Source organism: Acromyrmex echinatior, chromosome 14 (genome assembly GCF_024713525.1).
Source record: "Acromyrmex echinatior isolate Ae372 chromosome 14, ASM2471352v2, whole genome shotgun sequence".
Taxonomy (NCBI): Eukaryota; Metazoa; Arthropoda; class Insecta; order Hymenoptera; family Formicidae; genus Acromyrmex; species Acromyrmex echinatior.
The window spans coordinates 2,441,675-2,462,005 of NC_141865.1; the positions used below are offsets into that span (position 1 = coordinate 2,441,675).

The 20,331-nt window shown below is 31.8% G+C and overlaps 1 protein-coding gene across 4 annotated transcripts; it reads left to right on the forward strand.

The window, feature by feature from the left end:
* The first annotated feature begins 81 nt into the window (after positions 1-81).
* On the forward strand, positions 82-19,739 carry Epg5 (ectopic P-granules autophagy protein 5). 4 transcript variants are annotated; one of them, XM_087413326.1, is made up of 31 exons: positions 88-885; positions 1,155-1,400; positions 1,548-2,282; positions 2,763-3,185; positions 3,270-3,674; positions 5,671-5,893; positions 6,006-6,178; positions 6,880-7,020; positions 8,077-8,237; positions 8,469-8,598; positions 8,789-9,333; positions 9,523-9,700; positions 9,835-9,858; positions 10,132-10,359; positions 10,435-10,598; positions 10,877-11,062; positions 11,135-11,258; positions 11,341-11,862; positions 12,087-12,229; positions 12,385-12,562; positions 13,426-13,623; positions 14,094-14,225; positions 14,358-14,597; positions 14,721-14,904; positions 15,025-15,584; positions 16,948-17,117; positions 17,194-17,402; positions 17,545-17,790; positions 17,902-18,118; positions 18,180-18,389; positions 18,473-19,739. In XM_087413326.1, the coding sequence occupies exons 1-31, from the start codon at positions 868-870 to the stop codon at positions 18,822-18,824; spliced, it is 7,665 nt and encodes a 2,554-aa protein (XP_087269452.1). In that variant the 5' UTR covers positions 88-867; the 3' UTR covers positions 18,825-19,739. The 4 variants fall into 4 exon arrangements, with proteins under 4 accessions (XP_087269455.1, XP_087269452.1, XP_087269453.1 ...); XM_087413327.1 differs by having other exon boundaries at positions 2,763-3,179; XM_087413328.1 differs by lacking the exon at positions 9,835-9,858.
* Positions 19,740-20,331: the final 592 nt, after the last annotated feature.

The window sequence follows — 20,331 nt, forward strand, 5'->3', positions numbered from 1 at the left end:
TGTTAAGTTCAAAAAGTGCAAGGATGCGAACAGACAGAATAGGGCCTAGTTTATATCGTGCACTTGATAGTAACTTTCTATTAAGCCAGTTTACATCGCGTATTTGATATGCGTATTAACTTTCTATTAAATTGTTTTAATTTCAGTAATATATTTTAATTTTAGCAATGTATTTGCGACAAGAGTCATCATGTGATCTTTTTTGTCGCTGAAAGGCCAGTTTGAGCGGCTCGTAAAATACAACTTTAAGTGACATCTCCAAAACATTTTGGAGATTTTAAGCGAACAGACTTTACCCCTTCCATCAGTTCTACCAGAGAAAAACCAGAGATTCCACCATACTATTATAGTAGATATGTACATACAGCGATGATTTGTGCTTATTATGTGTATATTTAGGAAAATTATATCAAATAATAACATTTTCCACAATATTTTAGCTAGACAATTTACATTTTTATTACGAATAAAACATATACGATATATCCAACGTCATAACTTTGGCGTTCAAAATCAGGTCGCACAAATGTAATCTAAAAGTTTATTATTGACTTGTTTACATTCAGCTTGATAGGAATAAGATAACTCTGAACGTATAAATGTGACTCATTCAAGTAGGAGTTACAATAGAGTGTTACTAAGTCGAAGTTAAGAACCATATAAATGTATTAATTAAATGATAAAAGTATTTAACATTATCTCGAACATTCCTTTCTATGCATCATCTAATTGCTTTTGTCACACCTTGACATGCTGCAAGCGATTTCTCTAGAGCCTCTGCAAAATTTTCTAAGTTTATCGGATAATACAGTGATTCATACTGATCAACATTGATCCATAAATCTGGTTGATGATCATATATGCATTATGGAAAAGCAAAGACAGGTAAAACGGATGGGCCTCCGTTATTTTCCTTTTCTTCATAATGATATCAGATTATAATTGTGTGTGGCAGTAATTATACATTAATTACATATATTTATTTATATAATATATTTTTCTTATTTATATCTATAATTAATGTATATATGTATGTACTATACATATCCTATTTAACATTTCCTTAAATAATTAAAAAAAATAAAGTTAATAGTAATATATTTCAGAGCGAATTATATATAATATATCTTTAAAGAATTGTTGCGTTCTTTTAGAAGAAGAAACGTGATAAATTACGTCATTCGATCCTAGAACATCAAATACCAGATGCTCCTACACTAGAAGAATTTGAATGTCTGCTCGGAGAATCACCGACTAATTATCCCAAGGGTGAAGCTGTAGAAGATATAGAGAGTGAATTGCATTCGGCTGCTATTGATACAGAAATTTATGAAAAGCAGGCTGCTGAAAGAGCAGCTTACGAAAAGAAATATAGTCGGCAAAATGAATCAATAAATAAGGTACTTGAATTACCAGTCAAATGTTCGATATTCATTGATATATATATAATATATATATATATATATATATATATATATATATACAGAATGTTTTTTTAAAAACTGAAAAGTGAAAAGATATAAAGCACTAGTGCTTGTATTTTTTAGGTATTATTATCTGAAAACTCTCGTGATGAAATTGACGCTGTCCAACCTTGCCTGACGTCTGAAAACACTTTAGATGATCAAATAGATCAAGTGCAAGAAAGTATTTCCACAATTCAGCTGGTAGACATATCGACTATCCCAGAAGGATCCAGTCATACAGTTCAAGAAAATACAATTAAAGAAAAGATTATATGTCATAAGACAAAGAAAACCAAAGTTTTAGATATTAAAAAAGATACTATTAATGCATTTAAAGATGTCAGACCATTTACAGAGCAGGAATTGGCTTCTTTATATTACAATCAGGAGCTAACATTAGTAGATGCTTTTGTTACTGAGTTTACGGAAACACAATTAAGATGTGCATTGCTAAAACAGCAACATAAATTGTATGACCTGCTAATGAGCTATCTGAGGGTGCGAAATCACTTGGTCTCAAATTCTTACGAGTTGGAGCGTCTGAAGAAGAGCTGTCGAGAGACGCAGAAGCAGCTTTGGTGCCTAGAGAAGACATCAGAGACAGAAAATGGCGAGTGTCAAGATGGCAATCCCGTCATTGCTACTTATGAGTATTCAGTTGCTCATTTCAATCAGCAGACTCTAATAGCGCTCTCCAGGACACTATCTGCTATTAAGGATACACTACACAATAGCCAAACATTATACTGTTATGAGGCTGAGTCATTGCGTCTGCAAATTGAACATTACATACAGAGAGTCGCTACAAGCTTTAACGTAAGTTGTTTTCCATTGAAAACAAAACTTAAATCAAAATATTAATATTAAAAAATTCTCAATATTTCTGAAATTCAGCTAAATCAAACTATGTATGCGATCTGAATTAATAGCGTTTTTCCTTGCACTAGCACACATCAAGTACATATAAAACTGTTTACACAAATTGACATAAAGATGTATGTTTAATATAAAAATGGATTAAACCATGAAATTCTCATTTTATTGCTGTTAAGTAAAATCTGTATTTTATAATTCGAAATATTTGAATTTTACTTCTACACGATTTAAATCAGTATACAACAGCTTTAATATGCACTCAGTGTGCACTAGTGCAGACAAAGGAAAATGATATAAGTTAAAAAGATAAGTCATATATTAAAGTACGTGAAGAATTAATCTTACAATCTACACGTCCATAGATTGATTCTTTACATAGCTCAAAATCAATTATTGTTCAAATTTTTTTTCTACTTTCAGGAGTTTGCTAATCTTTCACAAACTGCTTCAGCAAATCTTTTACCAGAGCAATCACCATCCCAAACTGCTCCCCAATTGATCGAACTCAGGATGTGCATAACTATCCTGTTCAACTTTCAGCGTCGAATTCTCAAAGATGGCAAATTCGTCACAGACACCAGAGAGTGGTTGTCAAAGCTGATAGCGGTGCTCTTGAGGGTCGCAACCTGGCAGGATCATTTATTTCTGCTGAACCATATACTGCGATGTCCTGGTGGTGTGATGAACTGGGCCAAGTCTTTCATACAAGTGCCAGTACCGCCAAAAATTTCAGGATTGAGTTCCTCGCCATTTAATGATCCATATCTTGATCATATGATTGCCACTCTTGCAGTAATTTTGTTGCCAATCAAGGATCGAGATAAATTTCTGGAACAGGTAAAAGTAAGATTAAAATATTATTCGTTTTAAGAAATCAGCATTTTAACTTCTTTAATTCTTATATTCTCAACCACATTTGCTATGCAGATACAAGTATCCTTGCAGGACACCACAAACAATCCAGAGGATACAGTGTGGGTAATGTTAGATGAAGAGGGTGAAGAGGACGAAGATATCGCCAATGTTGGCGCCATTCTCTTCGAGAGTGATCTGATTTCTCTTCTTCATCAGATTCCATTTGATAAACTCTTCGAGCAGGTGTTGTTCATTCAGCGTCAAAATGACAAATATGAGCAGGAAGAGAAGGCTATCACAGATCATCACATGTTGCGTCTCTTTGCATTTTATGGCATACTCGTCAAACTTTTGAAGCAAGGTCTGAAGTCGTATGATTCACCAAGATATAGACAATTAGCGAAAAGACTCAGCGCGTTGATCAGAGATGTTGTTCAATACGCCAGCAATCAATGGGAAGCTTTTGACAAGAGCCAAGTATGTAAAATTAGAATATATGTATTTGCAGAATTCTGTAGATTTATATTAATCAAATAATCACAAAGACATACGTTGATATACTTCTTTTATTATTAACTTTATTTCAATTTCTTAAGAATGTTCTGAAACTTCATTCTATCAAATTACTAAAATTCAGTGAAATATTACTTGTGAAGTTCTTTGAATCGTAGCGGATGTTATTATACATATTAGCAGATAGAGTCAGTAAAAAGATAAATCATTCCATAGTGAAAAGATAATTATATCTCATTATTCTTCTGAGAAATTAGCTTTGAATGGAAAAAAAACAAGTATGTATAAGTTTTTGATAAATCTTGAGAATTACTTTTTTAGTTACATTTTAGATTGGATGATTTGTTTACTTTGCGGCTTTCAACTTTTGGTAGTTAAAAAATATGTGTTAGAAAAGCATTTCAAAACTCGTCATTTGGTAAATTATTTAAATTATTCAAATTCAGAAAAATTGAATGTTATAGAAGGGTTAAAATTAGTTTATCAAGAAAGTTTAATTCCTCTTTTTCCTTCTTCTTTTCAAAAATCCCTGCAAGCCTCTTATGCTGTTTACACTGATGTCCCACTTCATTGTCCAGTTTCGTTGGTTTAATGCTGTAAAATTTAGAAGTATTTTTTGCAATAAGAAAACTTCTTCTTTTCCTAAAAGAAATGAAAAACTCATTTCACGAATATATATCTTTTTTGGAAAATGTCACATTTCTTACTCACTTTTATTACTGATATAAGTAATCATCTTAGGCTTCTTAATTTAAAACTGCAAGGGACGGACCAAAATATTACCGATTAGTTAGTCACGTTGATTCTTTCCGAAGAAAATTGTAGGTATTAAAATCTTATTTAAATGATAATATTTTTGAAAACAATTAAAGAAATTAGTGGAAATATTACTAAGGCTTCGTTGGTCTAAAGGCTCAGGACACTCGCCCAGAAAAAGATCCAGGTTTGACTCCCGGCCGAGGTAATAGTTTTCGCAATAAGAATTAATTATTTACAGATTTTAATATGTCAGCATTATTAAGATCGTTCGAAAAGGCGAAAAAGCATCAAATTGTTAAATTGCTAGTCAATTTAACTCATGATATTATTGCGATACTTTAATAAAGTTAGCGTTTCAAGACCGAAAAGTCATTTTGGCCCGCGTTTCAAAGGACTACATACGTAGTATATAAATTTACACAGAATCATACAAGCATTTAAGATCCAGCTGGACCGTTTAAGATTTTGATTTCTAGTTTGTGTTATCATATGTACAATCCTATAATATATTATATTGTCAATTTTAATAATTAAAAAGGTCAAAAAACACGAGCAACGTTTATTGGATTTTTAAAAATAAACTAGTTTTTATCTATAAATTAATCCGAAATATTTTGAATGTACTAAATCTTCTTCAGTCCATTTACAAAAAAATAATTAAACGTTGGAAAGAAAGATACAATATATTAAAAACATGAAGTCATATCATAGGTTGAACACAATACTACATTTAACATTATGTTTAAAATTATATAAAATTGATAAATCTTTAACGTTATTTTAATGTCGTGTGAGTTTTAACTATTCCGTCGTTGGATGGCGAGAAAAAGCAAAGTCCAAAATTAAAATTCTATTATATAAAGTCATTTTAAAAAAATTGAATTGCGAAAACCCAATCATAAAATTCAATAAATATAAAGACATAAGCTATATATGCTCAAGTATTGAAGATTTCGTGCAATATTTAACACAGACAGACAAATGAGATCATGAGACAATTTTTTCGTCATTCAACAACGAAATAGTTAATTTCAATTAATTTATATAGATAAAAAATTAGTTTAATTCTTAGTGTATATTGTAATAAACTAATTTATTTTTAAAAATCCAATAAATGTTTTTTTTATCTTTCTAATTAGTAATTTTTGCTTAGCAATCTTGAGTTAAATATTTTACATATTTTAATGTCAATTTTGTTCAGATAACCGATGAATTGATGCTGCCGAAGCTGCAAACTGAATACGATTGTTTTTTTCTAAAAGCGATCCTCTGTATATTCTCGTCACGACGTCTAGGTGCCTGGCAATATCTTGCAGCGATACCATATCATATTATATCACCCACTACTTTGTGGCACATTTTCTATATCCTGCATTCTGATTCTACATCTGGTGACATAGCAACATCGAATATGTCAGTCTCAGGTAAATTATAAATAAAATAATATTTTTTAAATAATTATATAATTTTCTTTTTAATTCTTTTTATCAAAGTATATCATTAACAGTGATTATTAACAGTGATTTGGTATTGCAGATTGGGAGACAGCGCTAAGCTGTCCTGACCTTCATAGACAATTCGAAGAAAAGCTGGGCAATATGCCCGGTGACGAGTCTTACTTTTTACTGACAACCTTTGCTAATATGGCCATGGCTAGAGGTCATAAAGATTACAATTTTGTGAGAACAACTACAATTGATCTATTTCAGGTATGTTAATATATAGGATGTAACTGAAATAATGTAACAAACTTCGGGACCGAACTCCAAAATATGAAAAAAACTTCATATAAATGTATGATTGCAACTGACTTACTAATAATGAAATACAGCTTTCCTTTAATTAATAGGGGAAAATAAGAAAGTAATATTTATTATTATTTATTTTCAATTTTTAAGTATAACTCATTAAATTCAATACAAGTAAAAAATATCTCTCATTTAATTCAATACACGCTTGGACACATCAGATCATGGACTGTTGCACTTTTTCAAAGATCTCTGTGCCATTGCAAATGGTGCTACAAGCAAAGATGTGTAATAACATATTTTAATTGGCGATTAAAATTTCATAAACTATGGACTTTAAGTGTCCCCATAGATAAAAATCTAGAAAATTCAGATCGGGTAATCGTGAGGGACATGTAATCATGATCTTGTAAACATTTTGAGCTCAGTAACAGTGAATTTGTGAACATATGTTCATATAAATTTTTTTTATGTTTTGGTGTGAGGAGCTTAGTGCTAAAGTTTGTTATCTCATGTTAGTTATACCTTGTATATTTAAGTCTAATTAATCAAATAATTTATTTATGATTAACGTAATAATAATCCTCTATGCGTTTGATTTATTGCAAATTTGATTTTTTTTTAATTCAACTATTAAGTTAATTTAATGAATTGAATTACAGATTGGCTTTCTCAGCGAGGAAACTCAAGAGTCATGCTCGAAGGACGCGAGATCACTTTTATCAAACTTGACAAGCAAATATCCTACTCTTTTGTCTGATATTTTGCAAAAATTGAAGGATAATTTTGTATCTGTTGGAAAGGTATAATAACATTTATTTAAGATTACGTTTTTTTTTTATAATAAATCCTTTTTAGAAATATGTCTTTTATATATGTTTACATTATGCAAATTACATTTGTTGCTAATCAGTTTTAATTATATTTTAATGCTTTTATTATGATATCTCATAACCTACATACATACAGGAGTGTCCCAGAATATTTGAGATTATTTTTATACGCAGATAGAGTGGACTGAATTGAGTCGAAAAATCCTTTGCAACTTTTCAATTTTCGCAACAGTTTACGAATTATTAATTAATAAAAATGTAATCATATTATAATTTGGTAGATTAGGATTAAACAGGTATTTGACATGTTTCAATCTTGCTTTATCAACATATTTAATATTTTTTACGTCAAAAATAGTTTATTTCTTGATATTATTACAAAAATGTTTATCACACAAATGTATGATGGTTATGAATTTATTTTTATACATGTCATATATTTCGCTATTGAATTGATATTTTATGATACATTCTGAATTCGTTATGTAATACATAAATCGATTCCTTTATAGAAGCAAAAACAATTTCTTAGTAAAAATATCATTATATATTTTGTGTGTGTGTGATATGTTTTGAAGTTGCTGAGAAGACCCTCGTAAAGCAGCACCTTTATCACTTGTTATAGCATCATGCCTGAGCGTGCAAAACGTCAGTTCCGTGATTAGTGAACTTTAATCGCTATTAATTAAAAGTGTGTGTGTGTGTGTGTGTGTATACACACACACACACACACACTTTTAATTAATTAAATGTTGAGACTATTATATATATATATATATATATATATATATATATATATATATAAAATAGTCTCAACATTTTAGTATTAGGATTTTCGACTTAAAATTATCTCAAGAGTCCTTAAAAGGATAGGTGGTGATTGTGGGACACTTTGTAGAATATAAATATGTAATTATAAGAACTACATAATATAACATTATAATAAAATAATAAGCTAACTTATTGTTAATCTTTCAGATAAAATATATATATATATATATATAAAAATCTTTTTAATGATTTTAGTTGAGTTTGTATTTGTTCACTGAGTTGAAAATAGGAACATGGGTGCCACAGCAGCAAGACATAACAATTCTATCTACTTGGTTGCATCAGCATCCTTTAACTTCATCCGAAAGCCATCTTGCTCGATTGATTTTTTCACATTTGAATTGGGGCCTTGACAGGTGAATTATTTCAATATTTTTAAGTTTCCCGGAAATGCAAATTTCGAAAAAAAATTGTATCATACAATTTTAAGTCTTTTAAATTTATTTTTTTTTCTTAAGTCTTACTTTAAAATGTTTTGTACAACTAATTTTAAATGTATCTTTTTTATTTTCCAAAAAGTTATTGGAAACTGCAAAGTTGCTGATCCAAAATTGTTGTCTAATGTATGATTAATCTTTTCCTTACAGAAATGACAATCTTTATCTTCCGATTGACCTGCATCGACAAGTGGCACTGTTGATTGTCGAACTTACAATGAAATATGTGCCTGATACTCCAATACAAACGGCTTCATTATTAACTGAAAGCATGAAACAAGTTAGTTATCAATTAAAAAAAATATATATATTTTTATTACTAGTCCTTTTCTTTATTATTTGAAATATAAATTTTTTTATACACACACATTCGTGCGCGCATACGCATATATATTAGAATTAGCATTTCATTAACGAAATACATAATACTTATAAATAAGAAATAAAATTTGTTCTTTATTTTATCTTAGGTTTCCTCAATAGTGAGAGCTCAAAACAGTGAGCAAGCATTCAGTCTATGGGCATGGGAGATGATGAATAAACTAAAGTTGCACCAATTGGATCGGTCGGAATCCGTATGTCAATATACCATTTCGAATCCGACTGAGAGTCTGTCTTGCGTGCCCAACATGGAGTCAGACTCTTTCTTGGAGATTCTGATGAAAGGAATACGCGAGAGGCAGCCGATTGCCAGCTACGTCTCCGTGATGATGACCCTATGGGGTCATTCGGTGCCACTGATCTGTGTCGAGGGTTTCAGTCAATTGCAGATCTTACAGTGCTACTACAAATATGAACAAGTACTGATCTGTCTGCATCATGTAATACCGTTGTTTCTTGATTGTCCGGATTCTTTGCTGAAGAACGACAAATTTGTTAGCCTAATCGTGCCGCTCATCAACGCTGATCGGACATACATGAAGATAGCGAAGAATCTGATCGCTCCGGAATTTCCCGGTCCGGTTCTTAGGCAGTTCGCAAACATGATCGAATCTCATTTGCATCATTATAAACGGTAGATAGGAGTGAAATATATTTTGAAATAATAAGCGAAAATATAAAATTAAGAAAGATCAAATCTTTTATAAATACTAATGTAACTATGTATATTAAAAGAATTGATATACAATATAAATATACGGATAAAAATAGATCAATAATTGCATAGATATTTAAAACAATTATTTTTATATATTGATTGCAGATATTGCTTGAACAGCCCAGAACGATTTGTGCATCTATGGCTCAATGTGTTGACACTCGTCCAAGATTGGAATAAAGATCACAATGTTATGTACTTGATGGACAGCGTAATCCGTGCTGCGTTTTTTCACTTAGAATCTAGGACGATGATAGAAAATGTATTCCAGAATCTCTTTTGTGTAAGTTTTAGCAATCTAATTATATTCGTACACAGTATTCTAGAAATAGTAAACAACCATTTTGTATAAAAAATTAAACAATTGTAATAATCATAATTGTTTCATATTTTTAACGAAATATTTTATTTTGTTAGCCTGCTATAGATGGAAGTAATGAGGTATGAGATACATAAGAAGTGATTCATTTGTTTTATTTTCCTAAGTTAATCAAATTATTCAATTACATGTATTTATGCTGATAGTTAAAAAAATTTATGTAAAATTTAAGTATTGTACAATTTCTTATGTTATGGAAAAAATATTTTTCTCTTTTATTTGATACCTTTTATATATATAGTTTAATATATTATACAATATGTAAATTTTGACTGTTATTAACATATTTATGCTACATAACAATTTAATAATCGCATTGAACATACAATTCATAGAATATAGCATCCAATCGAACGCCGGGATCGTTTGGATCATTTCTAAGCTGGGCAACAGGATCTTCTAACTCGGCAAGTCTTCTTGGTGGAACCGTTCAGACAATATGGCTCGCTTATCAGATTCTTTCGATAGAGCAGTACGATAAGGAGCTTAAGACTGGACTATGGCGCGAGATCCTACGAGAACTGTCTATGCAGTCCAAGTTATCTTTAGACGCTGCACTCAAGGTTTAAAATCAAGTGTATGACTATTGAATGTACTCCAAGTATATAAAATTATAACAATTATTAAAATTGTTTCAGCGGGCCTGTGTAACAGTAAAGATGACTCCATTTAGCGTGAACAATCTAGCTATTTACCGCTGGTCCCAGCAAGCCCTTGATACACCTATGGACCATCCAATTTTACCTCTCTTGTGGCAAAATTTCTTTAGTTTGTTTCTTGCACGAGCTCCTATCATTTCCGGGTGATTATTAATATTATTTTAATAGAGCAATAATTCTGCAGAGTGAGAAAAAAGTATGAAATATCTCAAAAACGAGATATTCAAGAAAAAAATGTTTTATACAAAAAAAGTTTTAACAAATGCATCAAACTGTGATACTTTTGCTCTTAAGTATAAAAGAATTTTAAAAGTTAATTAAAAAATTTTTTATGGAAACCTCTGTTTTTTCCATACTTTTCTTTCCCTGTATATGTATATAAAGCATATAGAATTAAATTTTTTATTTTAAATTGTTCTAGATCCATGGATAAAGGTGGAGTTGGAGAAAAATTTTTTGAGGGAATGATAAATCTAAGCTACTTGAAAAAGTTGAAGAAACGATTGCATGAAACAACAGAGTATTTCCAACTGAAAGGAGAAAAAGACACAGACAATGGAAAACCTATTACAGATGATCGACGTATATTTTATTTCAGTATTGCAAAGTAAGTGAACATAAAGAAAAAAATGAAATATTTTGCTTAAAGATATATCTTATAGAAAAATACTTATCACAGGTTTTACAAAACATTGAGCCTTTGGTTGGAAGAACCTCGTCTTCAGGAACCAGGCCTTTATCTCCCTGCCCTGCCACCACAGTACATGTCGCAGAGATTAATTCTACTAATACAAGGAGATCGAGTAAGTCAATCATGTCAGATTTTTTCATATCCAACTTTATGTAATAGTACTATTAATAATAATACTAATTGCTAACTTCCAGACTCTCTGGCTAGAATACGTCGATTATTGGGCGGTACAACAGAGTCAGCTCAAGGCCGTCTGCGAGTGGGAGCGCGCGACGTTCCGTGATCCCGAGAATCAGTACCAGAAATTCTCTCAACCTTCATCAAATGCCGTAGAATCGATTGATCCTCTTTATAGAATCTTCCGCAGACTGAGTTCTTACGAACAACCGGTTTTGCCGCCTCCTTTGAGCCGAAATCAACCAGTGCTGGGCTATGTGGCCAGGGAATGCCTCTATAATTCCATTACCGTTATCGACCTAGTCAAACCACATCTTAGAGTCATTCTTGATTATGCACAGACCTACAATCTCATGGTATCTGAGCATACCGCGGCGGACTGCAATTTCCTCGAACTAGTCCCAACTCTCTATCGAATTTCTGAGAATCATGTTACCTTGCACGCTCTTTGTGATATTTCGCCATCCAACCAGAGACGCGCTAGATCGGGTACACCTCCCACAGTGCATTGTGCAGGCCCCGGGATCATCGAGATCACAGTAAAGAATATTAAATATTAATTCTCTCTCTCTCTCTCTCTCTCTCTCTCTCTCTCTCTCTCTCTCGCCTTTGCGGAAATTTACATGTCTAAAAATATGAAATAATTGTCAAAGTGTTAAAAAATTTATAAATATATAGGCATATATTTTTATACAGTAATCTTCATCTAAATAAAATAAGTCTTTTTTCGAATAGATTTTATATACATATTTATATTTTGTAGGTTGAAGAAGCGCACGTTAGCGAAGGCGTGGATCATATGATAACTCAAAATCGGGCCGAATATGAAAATCTCTTAGTGAAAGCTAGTCAACCACCACCCAGCAAGGTCACTTTAGGCTGCGTTTTCATTGATCATTTGATCGCGTAAGCAGTTTAATCAATTGATTTATTTTGATCCTAGAACGCATGATCTAATTATATATAATATTTCACATTTTAGTAATTAAATTATTAATAGTAGCAAAGTAAATTGCATACTTTTTAAGTCTCGTCTGTACATAATATTTTTCATTCATCAGGATGCTGGAACAGGAGTTAACTGTTAGTCGTACCAACGAAAATACCGCTGTATTGCGGAAGGTACAAGAGAGTGGAGTCAGGCTATTCTACCATCTAGTAGAATTCTATATAGAAGAAGCAGCGCTATGTCCTCCCACAAAACAACTTATCACTACTTGCTTGGAAAAATTAGGCCAGGTACATATTATTTTTATCTAAAATTATGTATTATAATTTATGTAAATTATATTAGTATTAATTAACTCTCTTAATATTATTTATATTTTCGATATTTGTTCATAAGAAAGGTCTTAAATTTAATAAAGGTCCCCTTGTAGAATCTTAACAAAAAGAACTCATATGAAATAGTAAAAACTATTTTATTCCAAAAATATTAAAAAAGTAAATTTTGTTTTATTGTGTTTTCTTTTGTAAGTTGAATTTTCTTGTACCACCATAGAACTTACATGAATCGGATGCATTGCAAAAGTTTCTGATAATTGAACTTAAAGATTTTAAGGATCTTGCTTATTATGATTCTATCATTAAAAATGGCAAAAATTATGGAAATAGAGGATCTAATGGTATTCTTGACATATAGTTTTATACATTAAGGTTACAATAATTAAATTTTTTATTAAAGTGAATCTGAGTGTGCTCTTAGACACGCTGATTACGAATCCATTAATTAAACGAAAAAATCAATGATGGATTAAAAATGATCGATCCAAAATTTTTGTGCTCGATTATATACAATATATATGAAGTCACATATTTCATACAATATATTTCATATAAAAATGAACGCGTTATCTTTCGACGTTTTATTGCATTAAAGTAGGATTAAGATAATATATTAGCTATTTATATTATTATAAATACTTAAGTATCTGTTAATCTTTTTTTAAACTGTAGACGAGATCTTATAAAACAAACTTGAATTGAACAGACAAAAACGAATTATTGCAAATATTTATGAAATGTAAAAACTATGAATCTAAACGTATACAGAATGTTAAAAAATATTTTTCAAGTATTGAAGATTCTCGTTCTATTTTCAGTTATTCATCAGCGGTGAGGAAGCCCAAGGTCCACAATTGCTGAGCGCTATAATACAGAGGCCTAATCTTGGAGGTTTGTTGGGACCACACTTTACTCCTGTTGCCGGGGGAGCCTCTACATTCTTACAAATGTATCAAACCATCGTGGACTTATCTACCGGATCCAATGTCGACTTGTGCTTCGTATTGCTCTCGAAGGTAAGTAAACTCGAATTGAATTATCATCTTTATTATGCCAGTTATTGCGAAGGATACTAAGGTGATCTAAAGACTTAGGACGCTCGCACGGAATACGAGAAATCCAGATTCAATCCCCAGCCGAAGTAATATTTTTCGCAACAAAATTATTTACAGATTTTAATGTGTCATTCAGTATTATTAAAAGATTGTTCTAAAATGATAAGCATCAAATTATTAAATTGTTAGTTAATTTAACTTGTGATATTACTGCGATAGTTCAATGCAAGATTTGCGTTTCAAAACCAAAAAATCATTTCGGCACGCAGTTTAAATGACTACATATGTGAAATATAAATTTACATATAATTATTCAAGCACTTAAGATCCAGTTAGACTGTTTAAAGACATTTTTTTCTATTGGTTGTGTATTCACATGTAAGATCCCATGAGATACTTAGTTTAATATAGATTGTTATTGTCTATTCTAGTTTGACGTTGGCAGCTGGCTAAACTATCGCCGTCCGCGGTTGAGTGAAAGATCTACCTTCATAGATCTAGTTTCCAGAGCATTATGCAATATTGGTTTGAATCCTGAAGAGGAGAAGCTAATGCTACATGAAGTGAGTATTCTCTTCAGTTATTCGTTCCAAAGTATATTGGATTTGATAATTTTAATTCAGTAAAATCAAAATATTGTTACATTTATTTCCATTAAAAGAAAAACGCAGATAAAATTATGATCATTGATGCAGCTGTTTCGAAATCATTTACGACTCATTCTTCTACACGAATTCCCCGAGCATTATGGTGAGGTCTTAAGTGCAGTGCTGAGAGGATCCGAGAGTCAAAATCTATCTTTAGATGTGTGGCGCGACTTGTTGGGAGCACTCAGCAGCAAGCCGAAGAATATCGCACCCTCCCAGAACCCACCCAAAATCAGAGATGAGATCAGACATTATGCTACTGAACAGAGACTGCTATCTCGCCAAGAGGTTCGGTTATATGTGTACAAAAAAGAAATTTTTTTCTGTTTTACTGCTTTGTTTGATATGTAATAATAAAACAAAACTTAGCATCAGGCATGATTAATGATACATACTTTCGTGCGATTTCAGATGCATGATACCGCTGTGCTTCTAAGCCGACACTTCATGAAAGAGAGATTGCAATATGGATTATATGGGCTTTATCCGAAGTATAGAAGCTATAACGAGCCATTGACTATTTTTTTGGGTATGGTTGGTCACGCTTTAGTCGTGTTGACACTGCAAGCTGATCGAGGATCACTTGCCGATCAATGTAAGCAAATTTTCCTGTGGAATCTTGAAATTTAAAATATCTTAAATAGTCACATAATTATTTGAACTTAAAATATATAAATCACTTACATTTAACAAATTTTATTGCATATTCTTTCAGTGTGCGATAAGATTTGGCCGGTATTGAGCGAGATGTTTGCGCCATGGATTACTCCGTACTGGACGAGGAACCTGCGAGAGCCGACGGCTGCGTGGATTCAGCAATTGACGGACGACAGGTCGGTGTTACTACCGTGGATTATTACCGACGGTCCTTATGCGAATCGTACGATGGCGATGTTTGCCGAGTGTATTCGTTTCATTATCGATACCATGCCAGCATCTAGCAAGATTCTCAGTTTCGTATGGCAGTTCTACGTGGTTAACTATGCTCACTCATCTGTCAAGGACCATGTATCAAATGTTGTGCATGGTAACTTGTTGTCTCTTCCTTGGGATCGCTTCTATCCCGCCATCAATGATATCGAGTTAATGATCAAGGTCATTGATCAATATCTGCCGGACTGTCACTTGTTCCTCGGAAGCATCTTCACTTGGGTCAACTGGTCTGTTTGGGTCAACGAGTTAATGACCACGCAATCATTGCCAGTCGCTTCCAGGATGCACGTTTGTTTGCTGAACTTGTTGGTGAAGCTCTCTAATGAACCAAATGTCAGACAGGTAAGAAAGAAGCAAATAAGAGAACATGGGACAGACATACATCGACATATAAAACTAAAGTACATTAAGTAATTAATTGCTGTGCTAGTTTTGGTCTTAAAATGTTCCTAAAATTATTTGCTCTTAAAATATCTCGATCGGAGTTTGCTCACTATTTAAGTTTAAACAACTTCATCAGAAGTGTGCTATTGCCCTGTGATGATCGATAATATACCTATAATTATATATCTAACATACCTATAATTATTCTTGATGTTTCTTTGCAATATCTTAGTATAAAAAGTAGCAAAAAATTATGGTATAAATATATATTTCTTTGTTTACAATACTCTATATAAGGTTGGGTAATGCTAAGTTAAAAAGTTAATTAATTTTAATTTCATTTAGCTATATTTTAGCGATATTTTAGCTTAACTTTTTAACTTTACATAGTTATATTCTATTGGTAACTATTAACTTTTAATTTGATTTTTTAAAAGTTAACATCAAAATTGAGTAGTTAGCGTTATACGGATCCTGTACTCGGATTATATACATTCATGTCCATTGGAAATGAATTTTTTAAATTTTAAATTATTTCAAATATTTCAATTACGTTTAAATAAAGAATAAAGAGGTTTAAAAGTGATTTGTCGTCATGACCTAAAATCACGATTTTCTTGAAAAGTCAGAAGTGCAATTTACTGCTTTATAGGGATTATTTTTTGATTCCCCAAAATAATGGGGCAAAAGATGATCAAAATCCGTGAAATAGGTAAGTCTTTCTTTGTTAATTAAAAAAGTTACTTTTTAACTTAGTTTTTTAATTTAAAAAAAAGTTAATTCGAAATTATGAAATAAAACAAATTTAATTTTTAACTTTTCAATTACTTTTTTTTCATTAACTTTTAATTCAATTTTCAAGGTTGTTAACTGTAACTTAACTTAGCAAAAAGAAAGTTAACTTATCCAATCCTGTCTATATATGTTTGAGAAGTGGGAATGCTAGCGTGACATGAAGTCAGTCTCCACTTTTGGCATTAATTTCCTACGAATGGGAAAAACTAAACTAATTAAATTTGAGACTAGAGCAATGAATTAATAATAAATTAGCACTTATAATATATGGACGAACTTTTTTTTAATGATGCTAGCTTCACAGATATCGGACGTTATGAGAAATTTCGACAGATTATATTTTTTGGCAGAAATAAAAACTATGTCCCAGGTTTCCCTAACTCTAGAACTTGAGAAATAAAGTAAAATTGGAAAAATTAAGTTATAATTTTCAAAAAAATTAAAAAAAGAATTTTATATATATTAACTAAATAAAGCATATACTAAAAGAAAAATAAAACTTCAACCAATCCAATTAATGTTTCAGAACGAGAAAGCAGTGCAATTAGTTACGGAAGCCGAGAGCTTTTCTTGGCATTTAATTGACGCCATAGCATATGATCAAGTAATTAATTGGCATGTGATGAGTTGCGATCCCAAAGTGATCCTATGCCTGGGTAAAGATCAAACTCATGCTATCGATGTAGCTATCAATAAGTGAGTATAATTCATAATATATTCACAATATAAGAATTAATATCAGTATTTAATATAAAAATAATTTAATATACAGCTTGCTGAAAATAGTAGCAGCTTATGACCCTACGGTGAAACATTTTCATCCTACCACTTTGAAAAAGAGACAGATGTATGTACGTTCGTCGGTGAAGTTGTTGATCAACTGCACTACAAGATACAAGTCCCTTCTGTCGAGTAATAACAAAGCGTTCACTAGCACGTTATCGCGGATGCTCGATGAGATGGAAATCGTTATCACTAGCAGTGAGTATTAAAGTTTCAAAACTGACCTAAGAATCTAAGATCCTATAATACAAACTAGCTTGTTCAGATCTAAATACTGAAGAGGTCAGAAATCTAAAAATCTTTCTCTTTAAAATATTGCTATAATTAATTTTTTGTCTAGCTGTATCTGAGTCACAACAGGTTGCTGAAGCTGGATTGCTAATCACCGAGTTTTTGCACTCGATCAACCAAAGCGGAACATTGGTCGATCATCTTCGCAGCAGTTGGACGGCATGGTTGCTAGAGCGGACTGCTAGCAGTCCGGTGTTGATGGGAATATTAAGGGTAATCGGAATGGCGGTTGCTTCTTCGTCCACTTTAGGTCACCTCATGGAGGCTGCCTTGGAAGCTTACTTCAAATACAATAGTAAACGATTACTCAACTATTCTCGTGTAACAGTTCTATCTTGTTTTGTGTGTATCAGATTTAGCTTATTTATTTATAATTGAATATATATATATATGTATACACTTTTAGTAACGGAAGACGTTCGACCGACGTGGGCGTCAGTGTTGATGGTCTTACAGCCTGTAGTACCGCGTCAGCCGCCATTAGAGTCCGTACTGGTGTCAGAAGGAAGATTGCTAGCCCTTTACTCCGTATTGCTGAAAAGACTTCCGTCCTGCAGAGATATCCGGGAAGAGGGCATGCTTTTGATTAACTTGGTGGACTGGATTAGTGCTATTAAAACCACGTAAGTATTTCCAAAAATTAAACAAAACGAAATTCTGAAAAAGTTAATTTCGTTTATCTAGAGATATCGCAGAAGATAAACTGCCTTTGCTGTGGGCAAAAACATGCGAGCTGGCCTATAGACAGTGTCAGTATAGTGAAAACACAGTGATCGCTGCCAGAGCTTTAAAGGGATTAGCACGAGCATTACTAACAGTAGCGGATGATGCAGGGCAAGGATGGGGTATTCTTGGGGCTATTGGATTAAGAAAAGGTTCTCAGCTCACCGTACGGTAAGTTCCAGCGATATAACTATCAAAAAGTAAATTTTTATTCTCTTCATACATTTAGCATTTTAATTCCATTACATTTTCAGATGTAAGTTCCTAAGTCGCGCTATAGCTGTCTATTGTTTGGCACAATTACCGGAATCTAAATCCGATCAGCAATTAGTGAGGTATACTTCACACTCGCCCGGTGTAGCACCTTCAAGGTTGACCGATCCAGACACGATGGAGATTCGTCCTAGCACAGAGGCTGTGAAAGCAATGCAGAATTTGGAAGGGCTCCTGGTAAATAAGCAGTACGCGGAGCTACGGGGAGACGTGGAAAGAGCCATTAGACTCATCAAGGATTCTGCCAATTCTCTTCACAATGTCGTTGAAATTGTTGGCATACTCACCATGGAGCTCTACAATCAAAGATACCTACATGTGCTAACAGAGTGATACTAGTTTTATTTATACATAGATTTAGTGATAGGCTGATAAACGCTTTAAATCGTTTCAAAGCGTGATACATGACCTTGTAAGATTTTTTATCGAAAGCTGAGTTTTTAGTCGCTCTATGACGTCTTTTAAAGCATTTCTAATTCTTCACGATTGATTTTAATATTTCAAGCTTTGCAAAGTTTCAATAATTCAATAATTAAATATTTTAAGGAAATTCTATAAAAAAAAATACTTTCAGGAACTTCCATGATTGAATTGCTTGAGAACTTGTGGAATTGAATGCTCATTACATAAATTTTACTAATGCAATGACGCTTAAATCGATCGTTTAAATTGAATGCTATAATCATTCATATCAATCTTGCAGATTGAGGTTATATTATGATTATTCGTTTATATTAATATTCGATCGAATTAAATCCTGATCTCTCAAGAAATATAATTGTGATATAATTTCAATTTTAAATTTAATGCGTAATATAGGCTTAAGATAAGTCGCACGCATATATTTTATTTTATTTAAACTTTTTAGGTCTGTATCGATCTAGTCACGAAGTTTTTTAATTTGAGACATGTAAAATCTAAAATGCATTCAATTTAAATGATTATAGTCACATAGTTATATCGATAGTATATAATTGAAATAATATTTAAGGATGCAATGGTTGTTTACACTTAACATAAAATTTGTGCATTCGACTTGCGTCATTGATACTTCGGTACCTGCGTATATAAATTCTGTATTAAATCAATGAAATATCTGATTTGTATTTATGTATTACATTAAGATTCTGATAACACACTTATTATAATTTCATTGTTTATATCGCAGAGTCGTTCAAGAATAATGGTTGTCATAAAAAGTCGTTGATAAATGAATAAAAAGATTATTAAATGATTCTTCAAATTAAATCGCATATGAAACTACTGAACAATTTTACACACGAGACTATTATTTTTATATAAGATGTTTCTAAATTGATATTACAAGATTTACAAACAATTTTTGTGGTAATACTTTATGAACAATTCATAATATTTTGTTAAAATTCTAAAACAATATATATCCAGGGTGTCCAGCGAAATCTGACTAATCCATTCAAGGACAATTCCAAGACATTCCAGGTAAAAAATCTTAGTTTTTCCAAGATATCCATCGATTAATTTCCATCATATCCATCGATTAATTTCCATCACTTGATTAATTTTCATCGATTCACACAATGTTATGCTTTGTATTATTCAGTTAGAAGTTATTTTATAAATCTTCAGATTTTTTACAAAAATAACAAAAATTCGCATAACAATTTCGGTTACGAGATTGAGTCATCCTCAGATGTATAAAAAATTATTGATTCTTAAAATAAAATAAAATAAAATAAAAGAAAGATAGTTACACTCCGACCGTCGTAACAGTCACACTCGATTATTGTCAAGCTATCTTTCTTTTATTAATATTTTATTTTAAATAATTTGAAAACTAATTTTAATTCTTGACAATTAT